Source organism: Perognathus longimembris, chromosome 14 (genome assembly GCF_023159225.1).
Source record: "Perognathus longimembris pacificus isolate PPM17 chromosome 14, ASM2315922v1, whole genome shotgun sequence".
Lineage (NCBI taxonomy): Eukaryota > Metazoa > Chordata > Mammalia > Rodentia > Heteromyidae > Perognathus > Perognathus longimembris.
In genome coordinates this window covers 62,416,017-62,442,217 of record NC_063174.1, presented here as the reverse complement: position 1 = coordinate 62,442,217, position 26,201 = coordinate 62,416,017, and the positions used below count along the sequence as shown (strand labels likewise).

The 26,201-nt window shown below is 65.5% G+C and overlaps 3 protein-coding genes across 8 annotated transcripts in view; all 3 read right to left on the bottom strand.

Annotated features, from left to right (window-relative positions):
• Nucleotides 1-2,140: 2,140 nt before the first annotated feature.
• Crip1 (cysteine rich protein 1) lies at nt 2,141-3,343 on the bottom strand. Its single transcript, XM_048361787.1, has 5 exons — nt 3,237-3,343; nt 2,670-2,764; nt 2,537-2,594; nt 2,409-2,455; nt 2,141-2,265 (listed from the first exon to the last, which is right to left on the bottom strand). The coding sequence occupies exons 1-4, from the start codon at nt 3,274-3,276 to the stop codon at nt 2,415-2,417; spliced, it is 234 nt and encodes a 77-aa protein (XP_048217744.1). The 5' UTR covers nt 3,277-3,343; the 3' UTR covers nt 2,141-2,265; nt 2,409-2,414.
• A 6,040-nt stretch (nt 3,344-9,383) lies between these two features.
• Nucleotides 9,384-14,544, bottom strand: Crip2 (cysteine rich protein 2). 2 transcript variants are annotated; one of them, XM_048361786.1, is made up of 8 exons: nt 14,430-14,535; nt 11,600-11,694; nt 11,466-11,523; nt 11,194-11,334; nt 11,050-11,118; nt 10,467-10,561; nt 10,124-10,181; nt 9,384-9,993 (listed from the first exon to the last, which is right to left on the bottom strand). In XM_048361786.1, exons 1-8 carry the CDS (start codon nt 14,470-14,472, stop codon nt 9,926-9,928), a joined length of 627 nt encoding a protein of 208 aa, XP_048217743.1. In that variant the 5' UTR covers nt 14,473-14,535; the 3' UTR covers nt 9,384-9,925. The 2 variants fall into 2 exon arrangements, with proteins under 2 accessions (XP_048217743.1, XP_048217742.1); XM_048361785.1 differs by having other exon boundaries at nt 11,050-11,334; nt 14,430-14,544.
• A 2,731-nt stretch (nt 14,545-17,275) lies between these two features.
• The window catches only part of Mta1 (metastasis associated 1), a 38,102-nt gene continuing 29,176 nt past the window's right edge, over nt 17,276-26,201 (bottom strand). For 2 of the 5 annotated variants that reach the window (XM_048361780.1, XM_048361783.1), the window contains 10 exons: nt 24,535-24,609; nt 23,696-23,754; nt 23,310-23,425; nt 22,914-23,065; nt 22,627-22,816; nt 22,434-22,523; nt 21,528-21,680; nt 18,482-18,513; nt 18,039-18,190; nt 17,276-17,946 (listed from right to left, as the gene is read on the bottom strand). In XM_048361780.1, coding sequence (XP_048217737.1) covers nt 17,796-17,946; nt 18,039-18,190; nt 18,482-18,513; nt 21,528-21,680; nt 22,434-22,523; nt 22,627-22,816; nt 22,914-23,065; nt 23,310-23,425; nt 23,696-23,754; nt 24,535-24,609 — 1,170 coding nt within the window. In that variant the 3' untranslated portion in view covers nt 17,276-17,795. Of the gene's footprint in view, nt 17,947-18,038; nt 18,191-18,481; nt 18,514-21,353; nt 21,390-21,527; nt 21,681-22,433; nt 22,524-22,626; nt 22,817-22,913; nt 23,066-23,309; nt 23,426-23,695; nt 23,755-24,534; nt 24,610-26,201 lie in introns of those variants that run through there. The other 3 variants (XM_048361779.1, XM_048361782.1, XM_048361784.1) reach the window with 3 other exon arrangements.

Genomic DNA, 26,201 nt, shown 5'->3' with positions numbered 1-26,201 from the left:
TGGGAGCCCCGTGGGGCTCCGCGGGCTTTGCTGCTCCCGGAAAACCCCGGTCCTACGCCCAGGCCCAGGCCTCGCTGTCACTTCGGCCGCCTTGCTTCCATTACAGACGTCAGGAAGCAGAGTGCTTCCCGGGCAGCCAGGTGCCGGCCCGGCCGGGCCCGAGCGCCCTGCGTGCGTGCCGGCGCGCAGATCCGAGCGGCCCCGGAGAGCCGCGGGGACGCCGCGCGCGAGGCCGAGGGGGCCGCTCCGCAGCGACCTCCCTGCGCGGACCCGCCCCGCGGGGCTGTGCGCACGGAGCGGGCGGGGAGAGCCGGAGAAGGCCGCTGCGGTGCCGGGTCCGGCGGGAGCCACGAGCTGTGCCAAGTGCACTACTCCTGCCTCGGGGCAGAAAGACAGGTGTGCGGGAGAGGGGAGGAAAGGAGATGGGCGAGGAAGGAGCGCTGGTCGGCTTGGCCGGGCCCGCAGATGCGGGGGACCGGGACCCAGCTCTCTGTCTTTTTTTTTTTCTTGGTGCCGGTTCTGGGTCTTGACCTCGGCGCAGGTCCCGAGCGTTTTTGCTCAAGGCCAGCCCTCCATCCCTTGGGCTACAGCTCCACTTCTGGCTTTTTTGGCAGTCGTAGATAATTGTCCCATGGGCTTTCCTGTCCAGGCTGTCTTCAGATTTCAGCCTCCTGAGTAACTAGGATTACAGGCAGGAGCCATCAGCACCTGCCCCGTGACAGCCTGCCCACACGAGTGCCTTTCTGCTGCGGGTACTCTTCTGCTTCCACTCTCCCTATGGGACTTCCCCCCTTCCCGCCCCACCCCGCTCCACTCACCACCATTGTTCAGAGCCGGGAGTTCCTCCCCAAGCCCGATCCACTCCCTGCAGAACCAGGCAAGCCCAGCCGTGACCCTCGCGGCTCCCTGATGCCCTGGACACAAACTGAGTTCCTGACCAGTGTGCCCGAGCTCCTGGTAGACCTCAAGGAGCCCTTTGTGCCGCCTTTGCCTGGAGTGTTCTTCCTCAACTTGGGGCCTGGCTGACCCCCACCCTTCCTGCAGACCTTGGCGTACTGAGAGTTCACCCCAGGTCGGCCCCATCTTGGCCTTAAGCTGAATGGGAGCCACAGGGACCGTTGAGGAGACAAGACCCTTGGGTGGGGGACAAAGGCAAAGCAGGGGTGGAGCTACCGGATGGAAGCCACTGCCCCTCCCCGTCTGTACCTGTATGCCAAGCCACACCCTGCATTGCCTGCTCGGGGCCCAGAGTGTTCTGGCCCTGTCCACTGCTCCTGCCCACACAGAGCTTAAGGAATCCAGTGGAAACCAAGCTCTGCATCCTTGTCATCTAAAAGCCCTGCAGCCCCTGCCTCCTGAAGTTCCAGAATCACCCAGTCATATACACTGCCCTGAAAAGACACCAGACACTGGGAGGGTTGCCTCCCAGCCATCCAGCTGCTCACACTTGCCGTACAATCCCCCACCAAAGCCTTGAGGCAGACCCCGCAGGAGAAGGCCCACACTGCCAGGTCTCTTTAGCTCAGTGACTTAAAAGCATCTGAGAGAGAAGGCCTGAGGTCCTGGAGCCACTGGGGGTCTGAAGCACTGCAAGTGGCCCAGGGGAATTCCTGCCATTGCTGACAGCCAGATCGCAAGTCCCTGAAGAGCAGCAGGCCCTTGGTGTGCCTGGGCAGAGAGAGAAGGGCAAAAGTGGAGGTGCTACCTGTGAGGAAGCATGAGCAGCTGTAGGGCCCCCTGCAGAAATCTGGGGGATGACATGGTGGGGTGGCAGGAAGCACTCAGGAGACGGGCAAGAGAGCCCGACCACAACTCCCCCAGAGACTGTCAAAAAGGGAACCTGCAACCAACCCCAGCAGATTCACCCTCTGACCCAGCCTCTCCCACTCCCTGGCCTCCTGTTCTGACTGACCCTTTGGGTCTCCACCAGGCCAGAACCACGGAAGAGGACTAGGGTATCTGTGTGGGCCTGGGAGTTGGAGAGGTAAGCCTGAGCTCCACTTGTGGTTTAACCTACAGGAAGGCAGTATCTGCTGTGGCAGGAAAAGCTGAGACCAGGGTTGGAGCCTCTGCTGCAGCAAACCCTCCAACAGAGCCCATTGGTGTGTACACAGCAAGCAGGGGCACACGCACACACACAGGCTGTGAAAGCACTCTGGTTTTATTGAGAGCATGGGGGGCTACTAGGAGCCTGGATGCCCAGCCTGGCTTCTGCCCCGGACCGGCAGTGGCCCAGTGGATGGCTGAGGATAGGATCTCCACAACCTGCACAGAGACAGAGACAAACCTGAGGGTCCGCCATAGCCCTGCGGCCACCCCCACCCCTCACCAGTGTTGAAATCTAAGGAGCACCAGCATCTTGAGGGTGGTGGGCTAGGCAGGCGGGACGGGAGGGGTGGGGATTCTACCTGGGTCTACTTGAAAGTGTGACTCTCAGCTCCACCTCGGCCAAAGCCTGCAGAAAAGAGAAAAGGCTACTGGGTTAGGGGTCTGGGGACTCTGGTGGTGCAGGGCCTTCATCCACCCCAGAGCCTACCTTTGGGCCCAAACATGGCAGAGTAGCAGGGGTGGTTGCAGTAGGGCTTGCCTTCGTGCTGCAGAGAGAAGGGCCGTGAGGGCTGGCCTCCACCCCACCCCATAACGCACCCGCCGCCCTCCGCTGCACCTACCTCGGCATGGCCCCCCGAGGTCAGCGTCTTTCCACACTTCTCACACTTAAGGCAGGGCCGATGCCAGTCTTTGCCCAGCGAGGTAACTCGCTCAGCTGCAGAAACACAGCCGTGCCCGTGAGGTTTGGGGTACGGGGCACCCTCCGCTCACCCGCGCCTCCGGCCCCCTCCCCGTGCCATCCTCTCCGCCGGGGAGCCCCACTCCAGGCCTGGCCGGCACGTGTCCCATGGGGGCCACCTGCAGCGCCCGCCCACGGAGCTCGCCAAGCGAGGGGTCCGGCCGCGGGGGCCCTCAGGCCGGGCCACGCCAGGCTTCCGCCCGCCCGGGAACCCCCTTCTCCTCCGGGGATCTCGCTTCCTCCCGCGGGCCCGGGCGACACCCGGGATGGCGCCCCGGGCGTCGGTTTCCGTCGCTGAGGTCCGTTTCTACTTCGCGGCCCCCACCGCGCTCCTTCCAGCCGGGAACCGCGCCCAGACGCGCCCCTCGGGGACGGAGCCCCCGGGACCCGGAGCAGGGGCTCGCCCCGCGACCCCGGAGTCCCCGGCCCGCCCGCGGCCGGCGCTCACCGAAGTACACCTCCTTGTCGCACTTGGGACACTTGGGCATGGCGGTGCCGTCGGCGGGCGGACAGCGGGGCCGGAACGAGCGCGGCGCTGGACTGGGCGGCGCCCGCCCGACCCGCGCCTTTCAGGGGCCGCCGGGCCGCGCCCACCGCGGACCCCGGCCCCGCCCACCGCGGGCCCCGGCCCCGCCCACCGCGGACCCCGGCCCCGCCCACCGCGGGCCCCCGGCCCCGCCCACCGCGGGCCCCGGCCCCGCCCACCGCGGGCCCCGGCCCCGCCCACCGCAGGCCCCGCCCGCCGCGGGCCGGGGCTCCGAGTCCCTAAACCCAGGGCCCAGCGGGGACCCTCGGACGGTGGGGCCCTCGGGTGGGCCACGGCCCCGCCTGGGACAGTGGGCCCGCCCGCGGCCACCCGGAGGCCGGGACGACGCTGCTGGAAGGCGCCCACCCCGGAGCCCCAGCCCGCAGATCCGCCGCGCCCGGGAGGGGGGCAGTGAGATGCCCGCTAGTCTCACAGCCTTTGACCCTGCCCTCCCCCGAAGGAGGCGGGGGACACATTCCGAAGGTCCCCGCCCGGCTCGGCTCGGGCCCTCGGGCCCAGCTGCCCTCTGGGCGGCCCCCGGACCGCAGCGGGCCGTCCCCTCGGGGGACTTGGGGGAGAGGGAACCGCGTCCGCCGCAGCCCCTCCCTGGGTTCTGAGGGCGGAGCCGCGCCCGGGGGCGAGGCCGGGGGCTGGAGGCGGGGAGGGGGGGTGCAGCCACGCCCAAGCCAGATAGGAGACCTCAGAACTCGGAGGAGAGGCTGCTTATCTCGCTGACCTGGGGGGCAAGCGGCCCAAGTCCACCCCAGCTCAGGCGGAGACTGGCCTGCCAGCAGTGCCAGGCAGAGACCTTCCGACCTGGGGTGAATGAGAGGGCTTGAGGGGCTGGCCCTGGGCGCCGAGACCTGGGGTGCGGGGGGTGGGGGGTCTGCAAACTGGAAGAAGGGTCCCCACCCCTAAGTTCAGGTGCTAGCCGGGGTGGAGCCCTGGTCCCCTTTCCCTTGCCAGGCTTCCCTGCCCTCTGTAGGGAAGGTGCCCTCCCTCTGCAGACCCCTCACCTCTCCCGGTAGGTGCCCAGCCCCTTGGGCCTGCCTCCAGAGGGGCTTTCTTCACAGCCACCCTTTTGCCAATGTCTTGATCTCCCCCAACACACCCATCCCCAAACACCTTTGGGCCTATCCAGGCTGGGGCTAGGGCCCTGCTGGAGGGAGCTCACACACACACACACACACACACACACACACACACACACACACACACACCCTCACCATCTGGAGGCTAGACTCCTCTCCAAGGCTCAGGCCCTTGTAGTCCACACCGCACCTTCTCTGAAGCCCACCTACCACCCACCCTGGGCCCCTAGGCCTGGTACAGAGAGGGTTGAAGGGCAGTCGGGGTACTTCTATCTCCCAATGCCCCTGCCTAAGTCTCAGCTGAGAATCAGAACTCTCAGAAATTATGGGGTGTGTGTGGTACAAAAGCTATGGTTTCAGGAATTCCACAGGTGCAACTTCAGGCAGAACTCCAGCCCTCCCCAGTGCCCTCCAATCCTGGCCCTCCCTCTGCCCTGGGGCCTTTCTCCCAGGCCACAGTTCTGCCCTTCACTGGGGCTCAAAAGTGCTGGAGTCCACAGGATTTTCTGAAGCCTCTCACAGGTTGTTTTCCAGAGTGGGGGTGCACACAGGCCCTGCAAACGTGAGCCCTTCCATCTCCTGCCTGTGGAGCCTTGAAACTCACCCTGAGGCCTGTGCCCACCTGCTCCGCCAGCAAGGCCAGCCCTGGAGGTTTCTGGACCTTAGGCCACCCCCACCTCCCTACCCATCCCTCGGGGTCTCCCGAGTCCTGATGGACCATCCTCACCTCCGAAGCCCACAGCCCGGAGGCCCGTGGGAACAAGAGAGAACCCAGCCAGAAAGGAGGCCGAGGTAGGGGCATGGCCAGGGTAGGAAAGCCTATGAGTAGGGGCTCCAGAGGGGGGAGGCTCTGAGCAAAGCCCCCAATGACGTCAGGGAGGGAGACAGGGCCATCTTGGGGTGCTGGGGTCTCTGCCGTTGCAGATCCTGGGAGCCTGGCCACACTGGCAGCACAGCCGCCTGGCTGATCTGGGCCTGCCTGGGTGTGCCCTAGGCGAAGGCCAGGAGGCGCCGGTCAGGCTGCCCAACTCCAGGGCAATCACGAGCTCAGGGTGCAGGCCTGGGAGGACGCAGGTGTTCTGAGCCTGCAGGCATAGCTGTGTGTGGGTGTGTCCTCCCGTGTGTGTGTGTGTGTGTGTGTGTGTGTGTGCGCGCACGCGCGCGTGCGGTCTCAGGGCAGAGCCGTCACAGCTCTGATCTCGGGGATGTTTCAGAGGCCTTTGGGAGCGGACCCGGTCCTCTTCCTCTTCCACTACCCAACCCCAGAGATGGCTCCTTCTACTCCCGACTCCAACCCCACCCGCCCAGGAAGCCCTCCTGGCAAACCTATGGTGAGTCCTTCAGGCCTTCCCTACTGTTATTTCCTGTTGCCATGGTGGGGGAGGGGGACCCACAGGGCAACACCCTCTGTGTTGTAATCATCCAACTCAGACGCACCAGCACCACAATGACCCACACAAAGACACACACAAGCCCAGTGCCACCGTGCCTACTGTGGACCCTAGCTGCCATGAGGGCAAAGCAGGAAGATGGTGAGTTCAAGACCAAGCCCTCTCAGAGAGAGAGAGAGAGAGAGAGAGAGAGAGAGAGAGAGAGAGAGAGAGTGGTACAGACACAGACAAACACATGAACACAGGCACATCCTGAAACCTTCCCCAAACCTCAGGGATAGGCAGATGTGATCAGCCTACCCTGCCTGGGGGAGGAGGTGCCCTCGTCTTCAGTAGTGCCCCCTCCAGTGTCCCTTCTTCCTTATGCCACTTAGACTGTGTCCAGACCACTGGCCTCACCCCAATCCTGGCAGAGGTGTACCTGGTGCCAGCCGCTGCCTCCCTCCAGGGGCCCCGGTTCTGCCCAGGTGCAAGACCCCTTCTCTCCTAGGCTGCACCTGGGGAAGGACCACTGACCAGGTCAAAAGGGTCAATAGGGCAAAGTCACCGGGCCAGCCAGAGGCCCCCGCAGCTCACCCTGCATAGCAGGTGCTTAAGGAATATGGGGCACAGGCACACACCAGGCAGAATGGTGGGCAGAACTGGACGCTGAGCTCCCCAGGAGCCTGCTGCAGGTGCCTTCATTCTGGAACTTTCCACCCTGTACTGAGGATAATGTGGGGTTATGGAACTGCCCCTCTGAGCCCTCCCTTGCCCATCCAGTCTTCCTTCTGCAGACACCCCTGTGCCCTGAAGCCGGCTAGCCAGAGAATGCATGACCAGGCCCCACAGGCCCGTTGACCTCTGAGGAATCTCCACATCCTCCCACCTCCGCCGGCAAAGGTTAGCTGTTTGATAAAGGGCCTCCTCCCTCCTCGGAGTTTGGCAGAAACCGCCCTCAGCCAGCGCCCGGCCCAGTACCCCGCTGCAGATGTGTACCATGTGAAGTGCCCCCATCAAAATGGGGGGCCTGCATTCAGGGTCATGTGCTTCCAGCACAGACGGCAGGAAAACAAGCCGAGCCCCGCCAGACACAGCTCGGGCCTCCCCAGAGTCCATCCCCTCCCCAGCCCAGTGTAGGACACTCAAGTTCCCAGGGCCTATTTTCAGCAGCTTGTCTCCCGGGACCCCTGTCTGGCCTGGGATGGGGGCGGGGAGGGGAGACTGCTGGCGGAGGCTGCTGTGGGTGGGTGAGGAGAGACTGGAGAGACTGGACACTGGTTCCTAGGGCCCTTCAGCCTTCAGGCCCAGGCACACTGCCTGCTGCTCTTCTTCCTCCCCACACGCAGCAGAACATTGCCCCGGGTGGTGTGGAAGGGTGTGGGCTCCTCACCCAGACCTCTTCGGTGTAGCTGTACCCCTTGTCTTGGGCTGTAGTCTGGCCAGATGGGGTGCCTCTTGTCCTCCCCCTCCCTTGAGGCCAGGCGTGGTGCCCAGTCTGTTTCTTGGAGCCAAAATCCAGGCAGAACTGCTTGGAATTCCGGCCTCCCAACCCAACAGTCGAGGCCTTGTTCATGACCCTGAGCCCGTGCCCCTAAAGCTAGCCTGGCCCTGGGGGGGAAATGGATGCCTATGCCTGGTGCCCTAGTCCCTTAGTGTTCACTGTGTTTGCCTGTGGCCACAGCTGGGGCACTGGCACATGGGTTGGACTCAGGGACTGAGCTCTGCAGAGGCTCAGGAAGCTAAGATGAATGAGGTCCAGGCAACCAGGAGCTGGGGAGACTCTGGGGAGGGGGACCCAGGTCTGGTCACAGGTCCACTGGCTGGGGGTTAGCTGGGCTGGACCCTGAAGGTAGGTGCAGAGCATCTGAGGATTTGTGAGAAAGTGGGGCTAGAGGGAGCCCGGGGGTGAGCTGGCCTCACAGAAGAGTTGCCGAGACTAGACAGGGATGGGTGGGGTGGGGTGAGGTGTCTGGGGAGCAGGACAGGGAAGGAGGCCAGAACCAGATGGGCTTTGTGGACACCATACACATCTCCTGGAGGTCCTGAAGAAGGCTGAAGTGGTCAGACAAACTATTCCCCCAACTCTCCACCTTGAGGGGGGACGGGGGAGAAACCAGTGTTGTGTGCAAGCCAGGCAGGACCTCTCTCTCCCCTGAACCAGCCCAAGCCCATAGGTGGCATGCTGGAGACGCCTCAGCGGCTGGGGGGGTCAGGAGGGGTGAGGCGGGGCCTAGGAAGCCAAGTGGAGAGACCCACCCCTCAGGGCAGAGTGGAGAGACCGCTTCCTCCGCCCCTCGGACCCGAAGCTGGTGCCCCAGGGGCCAGGCTGGGCAGTGGACACCGCCTGGTAACAAGGCCCCGACAAACAGCAGCAGCACCACCACAGGGTTTCCAGGACAACCCTTTGCAAACAAACAAGGCAGCGTCATCTTCCCTGGCAGGAAAAGGGCGGGTTCCGCCCGCCCGCCTGGGATGGATGACTGCTCCGGAACTGTGGGGATCGGGTCAGCCCTGCCCCGCCCCAGGGCTTCTGCTCACCCTGAGGCCTCTGCCCGCCCAGCCCCAGGGCTTCTGCTCACCCTGAGGCCTCTGCCTGCCCCGCCCCAGGGCTTCTGCTCACCCTGAGGCCTCTGGGGGATCCAGAGGCCACTGCCCAGCCTACAGTGGACTGGAGGCTGAGCTCCTGAAGCTTCACCTTGGTGGAGGGAAGAGATCCTTGCTGTGGCTTCAGGACCAGCCCAGCTTCTAGCACCCAGGGAGCCTCCCCTTCGCCTGGTCTGGAGAGGCCCCTGGCCCTGAACAGTGGCCACCGTCCAGGCAGGAACAGGAGCACCGCCAGAGGGCTCCCACCGCATGGCTTACAGGACCGTGGGTCCAGCCCTCACCACGTGGCTTTGCCAGGCTTGGGCACCATTTGTCTGGCAGGCCGCACCTCAAGGGTGTTGCACGGGGCATTGGGAGCCCAAGGCCGGGGTTCAGTGAGGGCCTAAGCAGGTCCTGTGATGCCCCAGGGCAGATCCAAAATGCAAAGGCGCCCTCTAGGGGCTTGAGGATGGCAGGTGGAGCGATAAGGGAGGCTTCACCCCAGGGCATCCTGGTGCGAAGCCTGGACTACAAGGGGAAGTTGAGACGACGTTTATAATTGCAAACCCCGTTATCCGAGCCCCTGGGCAGAAAGGGACGGAGGTACTCACAGCCATGGCTGAAGCTGGCCTGACGGACGGTGTCCCCCGTCCCAGCCCAGTGTTCAGTCCACGCTGCTCCCCATCACAGGCAGAGCCCCCTCTGTCAGCTGTGCCTGTCCCCTAACTACGTCATCAGCTTAGCCTTACCGCTGGTCCCTGCCACCCTCCTGGATCCGGGGCCCAGGTGCAGCTCCCTCAGCTGGACCGTGTGTGTTCTTGGCAGTGGGGCTACTGAACACCCCTGACCCCTTATCTGGACCCCTTCCCAGGACTTCTGGCCAGTGCAACCATTTGCTGTCTTCCTACCACACGGCCGCCGGCACTGCCGGAACCTGGCTTCCCCACCCCCCACCCGAAGCTCAGCCCGGGAGCATCTGGAGACAAAAGGGCGTGGTCACAGATTCACAGCCATTCACCAGCACACAGACTGGGTCCTACAACCCTCAAACCTTTTATTGAACGTGAGCCGTGGGCCGTGGGGAGGGTGGGCAGTGAGGGGTCGAGGCAGAGTGTCCCACCAAGAGCACCTCCACCTCGGGGTGCCGTCAGAGCGTGGCCACCGCTGGCAAGCAGAGCATAATACTGGTGGGCTGGCATGGGCAGCAGGGAAGGAACTGGACAGCTGCCTCGGAGAGCCACCAAGGGCACGGGGACACACCAGGACAGAGACGGAAAGGCTAGGAACAGAGTGACACATGGGGGCATGGAGGCACAGACACCAAAACAGACAGAGGGACGCAGGATGCTACAAGGGATAACACACCAAGAAATGGCTGGGCTCGCAGGCTACTCTGGAGACTGCAAGACCTCTTCCTCCTCCAAGGACGCAGGCCCTGGGCTTGCAGGCAGGACACACGGAAGCAGGACTGGACAGTGGACAGCTTCCTCCCTAGAGCCAAGCAGGGGACTCCGGGGCAGGTTCCAGCAGGAGGGAGGCCCTGCCCCTACAGGGAATTACGGGCCTAAGGCTGCACTGTGCCCTCCGGGTCTTTGTCATAGATGTAGCTGCCCACAGCTCCGGTATTCACTCCTGTGGAGAGAAATGACTGGGATGGGCAAGTGGGAACAAGCGGGTGTCTGGAAAAAGAGAGGACTTCCCATCATCACCCCACCCACCACCACCTCCTCCTCTTCCCCTGCCCCCTTCTACCCCCACTTACCCTTGGGTCCAAACAGAATCCCATAGCAGGGCTTGTGGCAGTAGGGCTGGCCATCGTGCTGTGGACAGGATGGGGGTATGCTGACTTTCCTGAGAACCCAGGCCCTCCTCCCTCGAGGGGGTGGGGGTGGAAGGGGAGCCCCGGGGAGCATGGGTGACAGTGCACACTCTGGCCACCGGGGGTCAGTCTTCAGCCTGGGCTGGCCCGCAGGGCGCTTCCTTTCCCTCCCTCTCCAGCCAGGACCCCATCTGCCCTGCATCTTTATTCATCTACTCCTACCCCCCATCCCTGGAGTCCCCTCCAGGCTGGCCTGACTCCACCACCCCGCACACTTGTGCCTCACCTCCGCATGCCCCCCTGGGGTCAGAGTCTTGGAGCAGCGCTCGCAGCGAAGGCAGGGCCGGTGCCAGTCTTTGCCCAGAGATGTCACCTTTTCAGCTGAAGGGAGGAGCCGGTGATGCCCCGCCCAACAGAGGGGAGGAGCCGGTGATGCCCCGCCCAGAAGAGGGGAGGGGCCAGTGATGCCCCGCCCAGCACAGAGGGGAGGAGCTGGCAAAGTCCCGCCCAGCACAGAGGGGGAGCCAGTGGTGCCCCGCCCTGAAGAGGGGAGGAGCCAGTGATGCCACGCCCAGCAGAGGGGAGGAGCCAGTGATGCCCCACCCAGCACAGAGGGGAGGAGCTGGCAAAGTCCCGCCCAGCACAGAGGGGGAGCCAGTGGTGCCCCACCCAGAAGAGGGGAGGAGCCGGTGATGCCCCTCTCAGCACAGAGGGGGAGCCAGTGGTGCCCCGCCCAGAAGAGGGGAGGAGCCAGTGGTGCCCCACCCAGAACAGAGGGGGAGCCAGTGGTGCCCCGCCCAGCAGAGGGGAGGCGCTGGCAAAGCCCCGCCCAGCACAGGTTCCCACAGGCAGGCGGGGCGGTCACTCACCAAAGTAGACCCTCTTGTTGCATCTAGGACACATGTTGGGCTCTCCGGTGAAGGTGGTGACACTGGAGGCTGGGGGATGGGACCAGGTCAGAAGGGACCTTCCTTGGCCACTCACCCCCAGTCCCCATTCAGAGCTGGACCCACCTCTGCTGGGTCCTTTGGGGGGACCGCCGGCCTTGCGCTCCTCAGCTCGGGCCACTGGGGCCTCAATGGGGCCGGTGACCTGAGGGCCCTCAGCCAAGGGCTTCTCGTAGATGTAGGAGCCAGCACCCCCAATATTCACTCCTGTGGGTGACAAAGCAATTCAGCTGATGGCCAGTGACACCCCCCGTCCCCACCGGAGCTCTCGGGAGGCTCTGTCAGAAGAAACACCCTCCCACCCAGTCCAAGGCTTTCACTCTGGGGTGAATGCTCACCTTTGGGTCCAAACAGTGTGGCATAGCAGGGCTTGTGGCAGAAAGGCTTCCCATCATGCTAGGCGGGGGAAGAGCCATGAGGGAGGGGCCCCGGGCCTTCCGGTCCCGGTCCCCAACCCCTAGCCTGTGCTCACCTCCGCATGCCCGCCTGGGGTCAGCGTCTTGTTGCAGCGTTCGCACTTGAGGCAGAACTTGTGCCAGTCCTTGCCCAGAGAGCTCACCTTCTCAGCTGTGGGCAGAGGGCATCAGGGCTTCACACCCCGGCCTGCTGAGCCCCCCCCACCCCCCCAGTCCTGCCGTCTTCCGCAGAGCAGGGACTCCCAGCTGAGCCGGCTTCTTTCTTGGGGAACCCACCCCCCCCTCAGTCTCAGGCCAGGGGCCCAGCTTTCCCTGCAGGTCTCCCTCATCTGTATGCAGCCCTGGCTCAGGTACCTGTTAACTCCTCCACGCCTGCTGAGACGGCACCCGCGTCTACCTGCTTCTCCCCCAAACCTCTGCCCTATCGGCCTCCCCTCACACCCGACTCCCTTCTCCCCCACGGGCAGTGGGACCAGCAGAGCACCCACCCGGGAACAGCCCTGGGCCTCCAGCACCTCCAAGGGAAACCAGGCCTCTCCCCGGGGGGACCCCGTAGGCAGGACCCTTATTTCGCTTCCTCGTCCCAACCGAGATGTTCCCCTACCCAGCTGCCAATTTGGGGTCAAAGGCTTAAGATCAGCTGCTGAGGATCGGATGGGGTGCCCTGCTGTCCCCCCTCCTCCCCAGGGCTAGGGCGGGTGAGGATCGGATCGGGTGCCCTGCTGTCCCCCCTCCTCCTCAGGGCCAGGGCGGGTGAGCTTCCTCCCAGTGGACGGAAGCTTGGGCCTCCCGAGGGAGTAAGGCAGGAAAAGGGTGGAGGGTAGGGCAGGAAGAAGGGCCGGAATTCCAAAGGGAAGGGGCCAGTCTGGAGTCTGTTTGCTCGCTAAGATGCGGCCACCCTGCTCAGTAAATGGCAAAGACGGCAGCATCTGCTGACAACCGACGGGTCCGCGGGCCAGTCACCAGTGCATTGCTCCCTCTGGCACCAGAACCTCCCCTAGGCAGCCCGAGCAATGGGCAGGAAGCAGGGCAGCTGGCCCTGGAAGGCCTAGGGGTGCTGCTCAAGGTCAGCGGGTCACATCCTCCAGGGTACGAGGTCGAGGGCTGGCTCTGCACAGCCCCGGCAGAACCTGCCAGGCACAGCCAGGCCCCAGCGTTCCCTGGGGAGCTCCACCTGCCCTCACCCAGGGGCAGTATCACTTAGCTCCCTCTGAGACGCTGAGACCCGGGCTGGCCAGGGCAGGCAGGAGCGCGCTGGTCCGGAGGCAGGCTTGGCTCCGGGGCAGCCTGGCAGCCTCCTAGCAGGTCGATAAGGACTTTGTCGGGATGGTCAGCAGCAGCCTGGCAGCTGCGGCTCAGGGCTGCCAAAACCACATTGCGCTGGCCGGCTCTGGGACGCGGGCCACGTGGGGGCAGAGCGCTGACCCTCAGACCCGCTGACTGGGTCGATGGCTGCATCGCAGGCCCCAGTCGGGAACCCGCCATCGATCGGGTCGATAGCTTGGAAGGAAACGAGCTCCCCTACCAGGCTGCGTGTGTGCTGGGGAACATGGAATCGGCCTCCCGAGGTCCCTCCGGGGTGTTCCAGCCTGGATCTACTCAGGTGTGGGCTCCCAGGGTTCTGCCCGCCTCGCGGGGCAGCAGGCGGGCCCCCACAGGTGCCTCCCCGCAGGACAAAGGCTGGTGAACTGAGCCTCCTTTGTTTTGCTGAGCTGGAGGTGGTGCCCCGGCAGGCAGAGTACTTCTCCCTGCTGCTACTGGGCAAGGCCCGCCGGACAACCCCGAGGTGGCCTGGCCCGGGGCAGAGTCATGGGCAGCTGGACCGCAGGGGAGTCCTCATCCTTGCCCGACTTGCCGGTCCAGCCAGCCCTATTTGGGACAAGGACCAAGGCTGGGAAGGCTTCTGAGGAGGCAGCAGGAAGTCCCTGGCTCCAGGCCACCCAGAAGCACTCCAGGCGGAATCCGGTCCCTCCCTAATAGGAAGCGCAAACAAGAGTGGCCTCCCCTCTCCGGAGAGAGGGCTAAGCCCGGTGGCTGCCTCCACCTGGACACCGACCGCCATTCCTGGCTGACCGGGGAGGGCATCCTGCCTGCCCAGCTCCTCGGCCATCCTAAACTCCGGCCCTACATCTTGTCCTGTCGGTGGGCACGGACGGTGCTACGTGGCAAAGTGGCTCAGGCAGGAGGGACGAGGAGGAGGGGGGCGGCCCAGGTGTGTCACCGGGCCGGCCGGGGAGTCCAGGGAGGACCTGGGGAGGGGGGCTGGGGTGGGAGGGCCCGGGGAGCCTCCGCAGAGGCCAGTTACTCTAGACCCCGGGGTCTGGGACGCCAGGCGCACGCTAGAGCGCGTGGAGATCGGCGTGTTACCCCCACCCCACCCCGAGTGTAAGCGCGGCGCCCACGCGCCGGGAGGGAGCGCGCCGGGACACGCGGGCGGCCAAGGTCGCCCCCGCTGGGGCTGCATCCCGACGGAGCCCAGCGCGGCCGGGGCGGCCGGGGCGGAGGGAGGGTGGGGGGCCGGGGCGGGGGGACCTCGGGCGGCGGGGCGGCGGGCCTGGGGCCGGGCGGGACGCTCGCCGGCGGAGGGGCGCGGGCGGGCGCGCCGACCCGTCGGGAGCCGGGGGCGTGCGGCCACGCCCGATCCCGCCGGGTCCCGCCGGGTCCCGCCCGGCGCGGCGCGGCGTCTCCCCGCGCGCCCGGAGCGCCGAGCCCCCCGGAGCCGCCCGCCGCCGCCGCCCCGGGACCCGCCCGCGGCCGCACCCCGAGGGCGGCGTGGCGAGCGGGGCGGCGGGCCGCGCATCCCGGGGCCGCGCCCGGGGACCCGAGCGCCCCGCGCGGCGCGGCTCGGCCCGCGGCCGGGGCGGGCGCGGAAGGCCGGGCACTCACCGAAGTACACGGTCTTGTCGCACTTGGGACACTTGGAGGCCATGGCCGGTGCGCCCAGTCGGTCCGCGCGCCCGCTCGGTCCGCGCCCTCCGCCCGCGCGCTCCGCGTCGCCCGCGCCGCGGCCCCGCCCGCCTCCGCCCGCCCCCCGCCTCCCGCCTCCCATTGGCCCCGCGACAGGGGTGGGGCCTCGGGAGCCCGCCCCGGGGACGCCCGCCCCGGGGACGCCGGCGGGGGGGGGGCGCCGAGGGCCCGGCGCACCTGCCGCGGCGCGCGCGGCCCCGCGCCCCCCGCCCGCGCGCCGGACGGCCGCCCCCGGGCCGAGCCGGGGCTGCGGGGGCCGCGCGGCGGGCGGGGCGCGGGCGGGGCGCCAGCCCGCCCCCCCGCCCCTCCGCTCGCCCCGCGCGGCGCCGCCTCCCTTTGTTGCCCGGTTCCCATGGAAACGGCGGGGCTGCGCGCGGCGTCGGGTCCGGGCGGCGCGCCGCGGTCCTGTCTGTGGTGCTGAAGGCGGGGCGGCCGCGCCGGGCCGGGCCTCTCCCCGCCGCCACTTCCAAACACAGCTCGGGAGACCGCGGGAGTGGGAGGGGGGGAGGGCGGGGTGGGATGGGGCACCTGCGCTGCGGGCGACGCACCCCTCCGCGGGCCGGCCCCGAGTCTGGGGTACGGACGCCTCCACCGGAGCCGCCGGCACACCTCGTGCCTGAACTTCGCTCGGGCAGCTTAGGCGGAACGTGGCCCGCCACCCCCACGGACAGCCGTCCCGGCTTCGTGCCCGGCCCCGCCCCGGAGCCCACGGCCCTGGTTCCTGGAGCCTTCTGGAAATCAGGCGTGGTGGTGTCCCCGGCCAGAGCTGGCTTTCTGGAGTGGCCCTTCCCCCCTTTCTTGCATACACATCCTGCAGCCGCTGCCATTTCCATGGCAACAACAGCCCCAAACATGTGCCTCCCCCCCCCCCCCAGCCTGACTGACCAGCCTGACCAGCTCCCCCTGGCTCCTCTGGATGCTTGCCAGTCAAGGCAGAACGTTGGCAAGAAGGCCTCCTCCTCTCATCTGTAGCCTTGCTCCGGCTGCATTCCTGCCGCCCCCTCCCCACCTGCCCATCACTGTGCTCTCCTCCGCGCTCTCCCTACTTTTGGAAGCCAGGGCATGGCCACCTCTGGCTCCATTGTGCCGCGGTTGGTCGCAGGACCGCTCTGGAGGACTTGAATGGCCGGGCGCAGGTGTCTCCTGGAAGGAGGCGGCCTCAAGGGTGCCCAGCTCGGGCCTGAGGAGCAGGTGGGGGCGGGGACTCCTCCGACGGGTGCTGGCAAAAGAAGGGCATTCCGTGCTGGCCAGAGGCCTCGGGCAGGGACGGGAGGGGCCGGAGAGGTCGGCTGCCGCTCCCGCCCTGCCCACCCCAGCTGCAGGCCCCGGGTCCAGGGAAGGCTGCCTACGATGGGAGTATTCTGGGTTTAGCAAGAAGGGGCACAGGTCAACAGAAGGAAACGGAGGAGCGTCCTTGACCTCCACCTGAGGCTGGGAAGGGTGGGCAAGCGTGGAAAGGCACCCGTCCTGGGCTGGGTGGAGGCCGAGGCCCCGGGGGCCAAGCCACACGTCCCTCCCGATGGCATCTTCCTTTGTCCTCTGTCACCCGATCGGGCAGGACTCGATCTGCCGTGGGAACCCAGCGCGGGGCAGGGGAAGCCCGGGCACAGGGCTTTGAGTCACGGCCCTGGCAAGGTGTACGGGCTGTGGCTACCAGATCATCCCGTGTAGGCTCTAGACTGGACCAACCCTCAGTTGGGACCTGCCTCTTCAGTCCTTTTGCTCTTGGGACAGAGCTCTAACCAGGACCTGAGGACACCTCATTGCCTATACCTGTCCTCAAACTAGGACAGCCCCTGGTGCTGGTGGTGGGAACCCTGTGCCTATGGCAGAGAGTCGAGTCTCCACCTAACGAGTGGTCTAAAGCCCCTTGTCATTCCCCCAGAACCCCAGGGTCAAGGAGCGCACAGCCCTCTGGGACACGGGGGGAGGAGAGCAGACTGCAGACCACCATGGGCAGGGGGAAGAGACCAGCGACCCTGGGAGATGCAAGAGTGAAGGGCATCTCGCAGCCACGTTCCTGGCACCCAGGCCTGTCTTCCTGATGGGCCCCATCACAGCCCTCAGAAAAGCCAGAACACCTCCTCTTATCTGTCCCGGGGTTGGGAGCAGAAGTGCTTTCTATTTTAATTCCCAGGCTGAGATTTCCACATGTCACAGGCGCCTGGGTGGGGTAGGGGGAGCGGAGGCCGTCTGAGGGAGGGCGCCCATGGCTCCCGGGGTGGGGCTGGCCGACCCTGCGCCCGGCCAGCTGAGTGGACCCCGCCTGAGGAGCGGTCCCCAGTGAGGGCTACTCCCTGGGTGGCTGGCCAGTCCTGCACCTGTCCCTCCGTCTGCAAGGGTGGGTGAAGGGGACGGGCTGAGATAGGATTTCTGAGCAGGGACTTATACTGAAATCTGAGAAAATTCTTACTGTGGAAAAGCACACTGCTGGAGGTGGTGAGGCTCTGGGTAGACACAGGGGCTGGGCCGGGGACCCTGGGCCGACCCAGGTTTCCCATGCAGTGTGGGAGCTGTCCCCGGCCGGCCTCTCCGTGGACAAAGCCCGAGGCCCTGCTGCTCCACGGGGAAGACCACCAGGCGCCGGGCCAAGGCGCCGAAAAGAGCAGGTCGCGGAGAGGCCCGGTCCAGGGGCCGACGGGGCCGAGGGCCACCCCGCGCACAGGCTGCGGGACACTCCTCAGCCTCCGACACCGGTCCCTACGGGCGGGCAGGGCGGGGAGGGGCGGGGCAGGACGGGGCTGAGGCCGGAGACCAGAATAAACGACACCGGAAAAGTCTGGCTGGTTTTTTTTTTTTCCTTTTTATGAGATTTTTTTTCTTTTTTGTTTAATATGAAAATTACTTGAAAAGACAAGGGACCAACCCCGCCAGGCAGCTTGGCCACCATGAGCCGCACAGATCCTAACATTCCAGGTGTGAGTTACAGAGCTCGAGTTCATCTACAAAAAAGTAATAAAAATAAAATTTAAAATGGCACCTTCAACAGAACACCACAAAACCTTAGGGCCGATCCCGGGCCAGAGCCCCAGCACAGGGCGCTGGGCGGTTCCTCGCCGCTGCTCCAGCCAAAAAGTAAACACAAAGCTAAAAAAACGCCGCCGGGGCGGCGGCGGCATAACTTAGAGGGCGCTTCTTCCCGGCGGCCGCCGAGGAGCGCCCTGCTCTGCGGGCGGGGCGGGAGGCGGGGCACTACCGAGACAGAGGGTGGGGCAGGCAGCAGTCTCAGGGGGCAGGAGGCCGCGGGGCCCTCGGGGGGCGGCCGGGGGGCGGGCGGGCCGCCGCCTAGTCCTCGATGACGATGGGCTCGTCGTTGACGGGCGCGGCGGGCGGGGGCCGCGCGGGCAGGGCCTGGCTCTGGCGCAGGGCGATGGGCTTGTAGGGCCGGCGGGCGGCGCGCTTGGTTTCTGAGGACGAGAGCAGCTTTCGGATCTTCCTGCGGGCGGGCGGGGAGAGGCGGGCGGTGAGGCCGGGGCGCGGCGGGGGCGGCGGCCCGCCCGGCCCGGCCCTCTCCCGCGGGACCCCCACCTGGTCTCCTCGGTGGCCATGTAGAACACGTCGTCGGGGGCGTCGATCCAGTTCATCCGCCGCCGCTTCACGGGAGGTAGGGAGCCCCCGCGGATGAGGCGCACTTTGGTGGGATAGGACTTCCCGTTGAGCAGGAGGTTCCGACTTGGTCCCTGCAGCAGAGCCGGCGTGAGAACGAGACGCGGGCGTCTCCCCGGGCACCGCCGTCCACCCTGCTGCCCACCAGCGCCGCTTCCGTGGCAGCCGGGCCCCAGGGCCAGCCCCACCTCCACCTGCTCATCGGGCCGGGCGACACGGCGGCGGCAGACCCCGCCCGGGGCAGGGCGCGAGCCGCCAGGCTCTTCAGACCACGAGGACGTGTCTGGCCTGGCTGGGCCTCTGGGACCCGCCCCCAGGCAGCTGTGCACACGTGTCGAGTGTGTCATGCTGGCTGTTCCTCTTACCATGTGCCTGGTCTGTCCGTGGTTTGCCAGACCTGACGAGAAAAGAAGGTAAAGTGAGGCAGGAGAAGCACACCCTGCCTCACACTGACCACCGCGGCCGCTGGCTCAGCACAGGCCACAGGCAGGAAGCAGGAGATGTCCCGGGGCCATCTTAAGCCACAGTCCACACCCAGAGGGTCAGGAAGACATGGCGCTCAGTTCTCGATCCAGGGCTTGATGGCTCTGAGGGCCATCTGCCTTCTGGCCGGGGGTCAAAACGCCAGGGGTCTTGGCTCTGACAGCTAGCTGGATTCCCCAGGCACAGACGAGGCATCCACCCACCGTGGCTGAGCCAAGATAAACGAAGCCTGGCATACACACAGTAACCAGGCAACGCCCACATGACTAAATACGCGGCTCCCAAGCCCCACCGCTGGGCTGCCACAGCCCGGGCGGCAGCGACGTCTCCCTGACCCGGCCCCGGGCTGAGCACCGGCTGGGCCTCCTGGTCAGCCCACCCTGCCCGGGAGCCCCAGCTGCCTTCCCACCCCAGCGAGTGGGAGAGTGGGTCCCCAGCCCTCGGCGGGGCCCTGATGGCCCCGACCTCAAACACTTCTTTTTGTTCCAACAGTCTAGCTCCGTAGTCCAGCCTAGACGTCTGAAGCTCCGAGTGCTGGGATTACCAGCCCGGACCACATCCGTACCTGCCACCTCCCCCCAAGGACAAAGCCCCTGGCCAGCCCGCCTCCACTCCCAGGGTGCACTGGGGCCTGGCTCCCAGAGGGTCCAGGTGCCTGTTCCACACCACCACCGCGGGGACCACCGGCTCTTCACAAGATCCAAGCCCCACGCCCAGGACAGCCACCAGTGCCAGCACTACTTACCCAGGTAAGTGCCTGCCAGAAAGATGGGGGGCAGAGGAAAGAGGACACATGCTAGTTAGAGTGAGTGGCATGCACCCCAGGCAGCCCAAAGGCAGGGCACAGCAACGGGCCACGTGGTGGACAGGATTAGTGAGTTAAGGACTCACAGTGCCAGGGGCCACCCCCACCGGGTCCTGCCAGGCTGGGCATACTCCACCTGGCCTGTACCAAATGCCCGCCCGCCCCCCTCCGGACGGGCTCCATCTTGCCTTGTGCTGATGCCCCCGGGCCGTGGCCCCGGAACATCATTTGGGACTCTCTCTGGCCTCCAGGTGAGGACTTGCTAGCTCAGAAGGCCCACTTCCCTTTCGCTAGCCCGTGATAGGGGCCTGACCTGTCCAGGTGGGACACAGGGCTCCCGCCACTTCCCAGGGCAGGAGATACCCACTGCTGGGTGTACCTGGGGACCGAGGCACTTTTGGAAAGTCTGGTGGGAACCAAGTACTTTTTTGTTTGTTTCTGCTGGTCCTGGGGCTTGAACTTGGGGCCTGGGCACTGTCCCTGAGCCTCTCTGCTCAGGGCTAGCACTCTACCCCCTGAGCCACAGCACCACTTCCCACTTTTTTAAGAAGTTTATTGGAGGTAAGAGTCTCAAAGGGACTTTCCTACCCAGGCTGGCTTCGAACCACAATCCTCAGATCTCAGTCTCCTGAGTAGCTAGGATTACAGGCATGAGCCACCAGCACCCAGCTAAGTACTTCCATTCAGCCAGACCTCAGGGCCTGGGATCTTTCCCTGAGCCTCTCTGTGATCAAGGCTAGGGCTCTACCACTTGAGTCACAGAGCCACTTCCGGCTTTTTCTGTTTATGTGGTACTAAGGAATTGAACCCAGGGCTTCATGCATGCCAGGCAAGCACTCTACCACTAAGCTACCTTCCCAGCCCTTTATTTTTTATTAAAATTTTTTTTTGCCGGTCGTGGGGCTTGAACTTGGGGCCTAGACACTATCCCTGAGCCTCTTTGTGCTCAAGGCTAGCATTCTACCACTTGAGCCGTACGTAGCACCACTTCTGGCTTTTTCTGAGTAGTTTATTGGAGATAAAGAGGCTGGCTTAGAACCGTAACCCTCAGTCCGCCATCCTCAGATCTCAGCCTCCTGAGTAGCTAGGATCACAGGTGTGAGCCACCAGCGCCTGGCTTCAGTATACTTTAACATGTGAGCAAGTGAAGCGGCCAGGAGCAAGAGCTCACCTGTCCCTCTAAAGCGTGAGGAAGCCTTTCCCGGGCTCCCTGCTGTGGGGTGCTGGAGCAGCAGGGGAGGGGCATAGGCAGGCAAGAGGTCTTACGTCCGGACTCCTGGCACAAGGCTCGGCGGCCTGCCCCAAGGGAGGAGCCGGGTGGCCACGGCACTGCCGCCAGGACCCCAGGCCCGATCCCCACACTGGCCAAGCCTCTGTCCTGACATCGGGTCGGAGGCTCTCAGGTTCCCCACGGGGCCTGCCCAGGCCTCGCCGCCCACCTGGCTTCCCACCTGCCCCCACGGACGACGCCTAAAGGGGGCCAGGGCTCCACAGCCTCCACCTCCACAGCCCAGGGCCTGAACCGGTGCTCCGGCGGGAGGCCGCCACGCCCACGCCCACGCCCAGCCACCCGTCGCCTCTGCGGACGCCCCGACCCGTCTCCTGCCGCCCCAGCAGGCAGGGTTCACCAGAGGATGGCAGGCAGCAGGCGCAGCCCCACAAGCAAGGCCGGGGCATGCGGGAAGTCACAGCGCGGAGGCCGTGGGGGCTCCAGGCCACGTAGGCGAGGACAGTCCACCAAAGGCACGGGCCGGGGAGGGCCGGAGGCCAGAGCACGTGGACGCGCCACGGAGGGACGGGCGGAGGGCCGCGGGGGTCTGGGCCGCAAGCCGGGCCTCTGTGGACTGCCCTGGACGTGCCCTGAGCCGCCCACGGCAGGAGCAGACGGCACACACAGCATCACGACAGGGCTCGGCACAGCACCCGCCAGCGGCCACCCCAGGCCTTACCCCTACTGGGCATCAAGAGGCGCTTCTTCATGTTGCCTGGCAGCGCCCAGAGACAGGAGAGAGAGGGAGAGAAAACAGCGTCAGCAGGGGCCGCGGGCTCCCAGGGCCGCGTGCAGACCACGGCCGGCGGCGGCGGCGCTCGGGCCCCGCGGGCGACGCGGGAGCCGGACTCACCGTCCACCCCGTTGTGCTGCTCGTAGCTCCTCTTGCCCAGGATGGTCGGGGAGCCGTTGTTGATGACGGGGGCCGGCTTGGCGGGCGTCAGGCTGCTGAGGACGCTGGACGCGGCCTTTGCGGGATCGGGCTTCGGGGGGCGTGGGTGGGTCTCTGTGGGCGCAGAGGGGTCCTGCTCAGCGGGCCAGGGAGGCGGGAAGCCCAGGGGCCCGCGGCAGGGCGGGCGCCCGCAGGGCCCGGCGGGTGCTCCGGCCGGTCGTCTGCCGGACCACTGGGTGCCAGCGGCTGACGGGATCCAGACAGAGCTATCAACACAGCGGCCTCCACGGACGGCCTCCACGTCCACCACACCAGCGCTGAGGGCAGACGCTGGCTGCCGGCCAGCCCCGCACCCACTTCCTGACGGTCTAGCCGCCTCCTCCCACAGGACAGGGCAAGGCTGGCCTCGGAGCCCAGGACCCCGGGCAGGGAACAGTGCCAAAACCACTTGTGCCAGTGTGGATGGAGCACACTTAGCTCATGGTTCCGGAATGTCCTTTCCAGAACGGTTACCTCCATGCTGGGAGAACTGACTCATGAACCCACTCAAGCCCAGAACGCCAACCGACTCCTCACCCCGAATGGCACCGCTCACGTCTGCCGGGGCTGGGGGCCTGGCCCAGGGTCTCGGGCGTACCTAGACCCACGCAGACCTGTCCTTCTCCCGTGCGCCTGCTAGCCAGGTGTGCGCTCCCGCCTGCCCAGGCCCTCAGAGGCCCGGCAGTGCCAAAACCCGGCTGGGCCGGCGGGGAAGCCAGGCCCCCTGCAGGTAGGTCTGAGCCCGGTATAAAGCAAGACGGTGCTGCCCTACGCTGCCTTCGGGCCGGCTGGCGTGGACCCTCTCGGCCCAGCCTCGGCCCAGCTTACCGAGGTACCGGAGCACAGCTTCCAGGGGCTTCCGCACCACCTGCCTCAGCACCAGTGGGCTCTGGGAGGCTTCAGGCAGCCGGGCTGTGCCTGTAGGAGGACCAGGCAGGGTGAGGGGCTGGGCCCTCGCCCGCACCCCACCCTGGGGGCTCCCTGCCCTCTCTGCCCCCCAGCAGGGATGGGGGCAGCTCACACTCGGCCTTGATGGCGGCACTGTTGATGGGCATGTAGGGGTGTCGAGCAGCGTGCCATGGGCGCAAGATCTCACGGCACAGGCGCCGGGCAATTCGCGTCAGCTTGGTCGTGTGCAGGTAGAAGGCCTGCCTCGTCTTCATGGCAAACTTGGGGCTCCCACTGCTCCGGGCTGGGATACCATGGGGACTCTGCGGAAGGGGGCACAGGGCCCCAACACAGCGCCATGACCGGGGGCCAGGGAGCCAAGGCTGACACGAAATAGGCAGACGGCTGTGTCCCACTTACCATGTTATTGCGGTTTGGTCCTGGCCTCTCTCCATCTAACCGGGTTGGCATTTTCAAGCCACCATATTTCTTCCAATATGTCCAACAAGAGGCGCAGAGGCGACACTGCATGTTAGGGGGACCCCAAGAATACCACTGGTAAGACTGTGTGGCTACGGACAACAAAGTTGGAAATAGACGGATTCTTAAGCAGAACCAACGATGCAGAAAGCATTCCACAGTGTCCCTGCCCACCCTCCCTGCCCACCCCTGCCGCCCACCTGGGGCACCCCAGTCCACCACACTTCCCAACCACAGCCCACCTCGACTGCACCCCCACCCGAGAGCCCTCCCAGGCTGGCCACGCAGGGGCCTCCCGGCTGCGCCTGGGCCCTGGGGGCCGGGCAGGGCACTTACTGTAACAGCTCTCGCAGGCCCGGCCAGCCCCCGGGCTCTGGCCCGGCGCCCCTGTGCCGTTCACGACACTGGCCTTGACGTTGTTGACGCTGATCTGGTTTGGATTTGGCTTGTTGCTGAGAAGGTGAGAAGGAGCAGAGACAGTGGCCTGAGGCCCAGCCCCGAGCCCCGGCTGCCCACATTCCAGAGAGGTGGTCATCTACTTCCCAGCGCGCCCCACCCTCGGCCCAGCCCACCCTTCCCAGAGAGCGCGCACCCTGCAGACCAGAGCGGCTCACAGCAGCAGCAGACCCCCCCGCCCGACTGGAAGAGAAGCCAGCCGGGCCCACACCTCCTGGTGCCCCCTGCTGGCCCGCCACCGGCCCCAGGACACGGGGTGGACTTACTAGTTGGGAATATAAACTTGTTTCAACTTGCTCTCTGCTTCGGCTGCTTTCAAGCGTTTCTTAAACAAAACAGAGGGTCGGGGGTTACTAGGCGGGCTAGGCCACAGCTGGAAGACCACAGGCGGAGATACCACTGCCTTCCTAGCACGTCTCCGCCAGCCTTGCTGCCTAGCCTGGGGTAGAGGGCAGGGGAGGACAGACACCGGTCAGACTACACAAGGGATCCCTCCTGGTGTCCGGTCTCCAGTAACCTTCCTCCTTCCCTCCCACCTGGTCTGGGCCTTGTGGGAAGCCAGGGAGGGCGGGAAGGAGGTGTGGAGGGATCACAGGAAGGATGGGGAGGAGGGGTGGTGTGGAGGATCTCGGGGGGATGGGGAGGAGGGGTGGTGTGGAGGATCTAGGGGGGGTGGGGAGGAGGGTTGGTGTGGAGGATCTCGGGGAGGACAAGGAGGAGGGTTGGTGTGGAGGATCTCGGGGGGGTGGGGAGGAGGGGTGGTGTGGAGGATCTCGGGGGGATGGGGAGGAGGGTTGGTGTGGAGGATCTCGGGGAGGACAAGGAGGAGGGGTGGTGTGGAGGATGTTGGGGGGATGGGGAGGAGGGGTGGTGTGGAGGATGTTGGGGGGATGGGGAGGAGGGGTGGTGTGGAGGATCTCGGGGGGGTGGGGAGGAGGGGTGGTGTGGATCTCGGGGATGGGGAGGAGGGGTGGTGTGGAGGATCTCGGGGGTGGGGAGGAGGGGTGATGTGGAGGATCTCGGGGGGATGGGGAGGAGGGGTGGTGTGGAGGATCTCGGGGAGGATGGGGAGGAGGAGGAGCAGTGTGGAGGGACGCCGACCCACCTGCTGGACGTATCTGTCGGTGGTCTTCCACATGTAGTAGTACTCAATGATACTGGTGAGTGACTTCCATGGGAGCTGGGGGGAGAAGAACCGTGCCAGGGAGGGCAGCCGGTGGGGGGCGGGGAGGGGCAAGTGCTGCACCCCTGTTGGACCTCCATCAGGCTCAGGAGGAGCCTGCAGCCTGACTGCCCAAACCCAGCCCAAGCCCAATGGCCACCAAATCTGGCCGAGCCCAGGGCGCCGCGTGGCTGGGGTTCCACTGCCCTCCCCCAGGGGCTGGGGCAGGATGAACGCCTCGTGTGGCTGGGGTTCCGCCGGCCTCCCCCAGGGGGAGCGACAGCAGGGGCTCGGGGCAGGATGAACGCCGCGTGTGGCTGGGGTTCCGCCGGCCTCCCCCAGGGGGAGCAACAGCAGGGGCTCGGGGCAGGATGAACGCCGCGTGTGGCTGGGGTTCCGCCGGCCTCCCCCAGGGGGAGTGACAGCAGGGGCTCGGGGCAGGATGAACGCCTCGTGTGGCTGGGGTTCCGCCGGCCTCCCCCAGGGGGAGCGACAGCAGGGGCTCGGGCAGGATGAAGAACAAAGCTGATAGGAGCCGCGCAGCTCAGCGGGGCGCTCGGTCCCTGCCACGTCTGGGGGGGGGGGGGTCTTGACACACACAGCTTCTCCAAGACTTCCTTGGGCATTCTCTAGTCTCCCTGCAATTCTTTGGTCTCGGGCTCAGGTGGACGCAGCTCTGTGGTGCACAGCAGTCTGACACTGCACTTTGTGGGCCACAAACCAGGTCTGTGACTCAGGCCTTCTCGCCGAGAGCCCTTTCTGACATGCCCTGCTGCAGGCTGCCCCGCCCCAAGCTATTGTTACAATGTCAGGGATTTGGGGGGGGGGGGGGCGGAAGATAATTTTATTGTTCTCACTCAGGTGTTACACCAGTTTCCTAAGTCAGGTAAAGAGTAGATATGCCTTTTTTTTAAAGCTGGGCCTGGGCACTGCCCCTGAGCTTTCCACGCACAAGGCTGCGCTCCCCCACTTGAGCCACAGCTCCAATTCTGGCTTTTTGTGGTTAGTTGGAAATAAGAGTCTCATGAGACTTTCCCGCCGGGCTGGCTTTGGACTGCGATCCTCAGATGCCAGCCTCCCGCGTAGCTAGGATTAGAGGGGCGAGCCACCGGCGCCCAGCTAGTACAATACAATTCTTCCTTTTGGACGATGTCACCCTGGGCTTTTTATTTTTGTGGTGCTGAGGACTGAACGCAGGACCTCGTGAGGCAAACGCCCTACCACTGAGCTCCACCCCAGCAGTCTCTGAAATCTAGCCCTGAGAAAACCTCACCTGTAGCCTGCTTTTCTGATGTCTGCCAACATGAAGGATGTAACCCATTTCCTGGGAAGAGCACGGAAGTGTGCTCTAGTTACCCGGGTGGGCGCCTTCGCGACACACCAGCTGCGTGTACGTACCGGTCTGACTGACCCGCCTTGCAGCACGGCTGCTGGCTCCAGGACGGCCAGGTCCTCTCTGCCTCCATCGCTTGCCCCACCTCCCCTCAGGTCCCGCTCAGTCCAGGGCTCCAACAGCTCTACTTACAATCTACCCCAAGTCTCTTCTAGTGTTCCTCTTCTTATTCTACTTTTTGTCTGAGAAAGTTTTGCTCTTTTTTCTCTTTCTGGTC

Coding starts and splice junctions, on each gene's coding strand:
- Crip2 (XM_048361785.1), bottom strand. CDS start 14,472: ATGGCCTCCAAGTGTCCCAAGTGCGACAAGACCGTGTACTTCG. Junction 11,524..11,599: donor CCCCAGGCGGGCATGCGGAG/GTGAGCACAGGC, acceptor TCCCCCGCCTAG/CATGATGGGAAGCCTTTCTG. Junction 10,182..10,466: donor CCCCAGGGGGGCATGCGGAG/GTGAGGCACAAG, acceptor TCCTGTCCACAG/CACGATGGCCAGCCCTACTG.
- Crip1 (XM_048361787.1), bottom strand. CDS start 3,276: ATGCCCAAGTGTCCCAAGTGCGACAAGGAGGTGTACTTCG. Junction 2,765..3,236: donor CGACAAGGAGGTGTACTTCG/GTGAGCGCCGGC, acceptor GTGTTTCTGCAG/CTGAGCGAGTTACCTCGCTG. Junction 2,456..2,536: donor TGCCATGTTTGGGCCCAAAG/GTAGGCTCTGGG, acceptor TCTTTTCTGCAG/GCTTTGGCCGAGGTGGAGCT.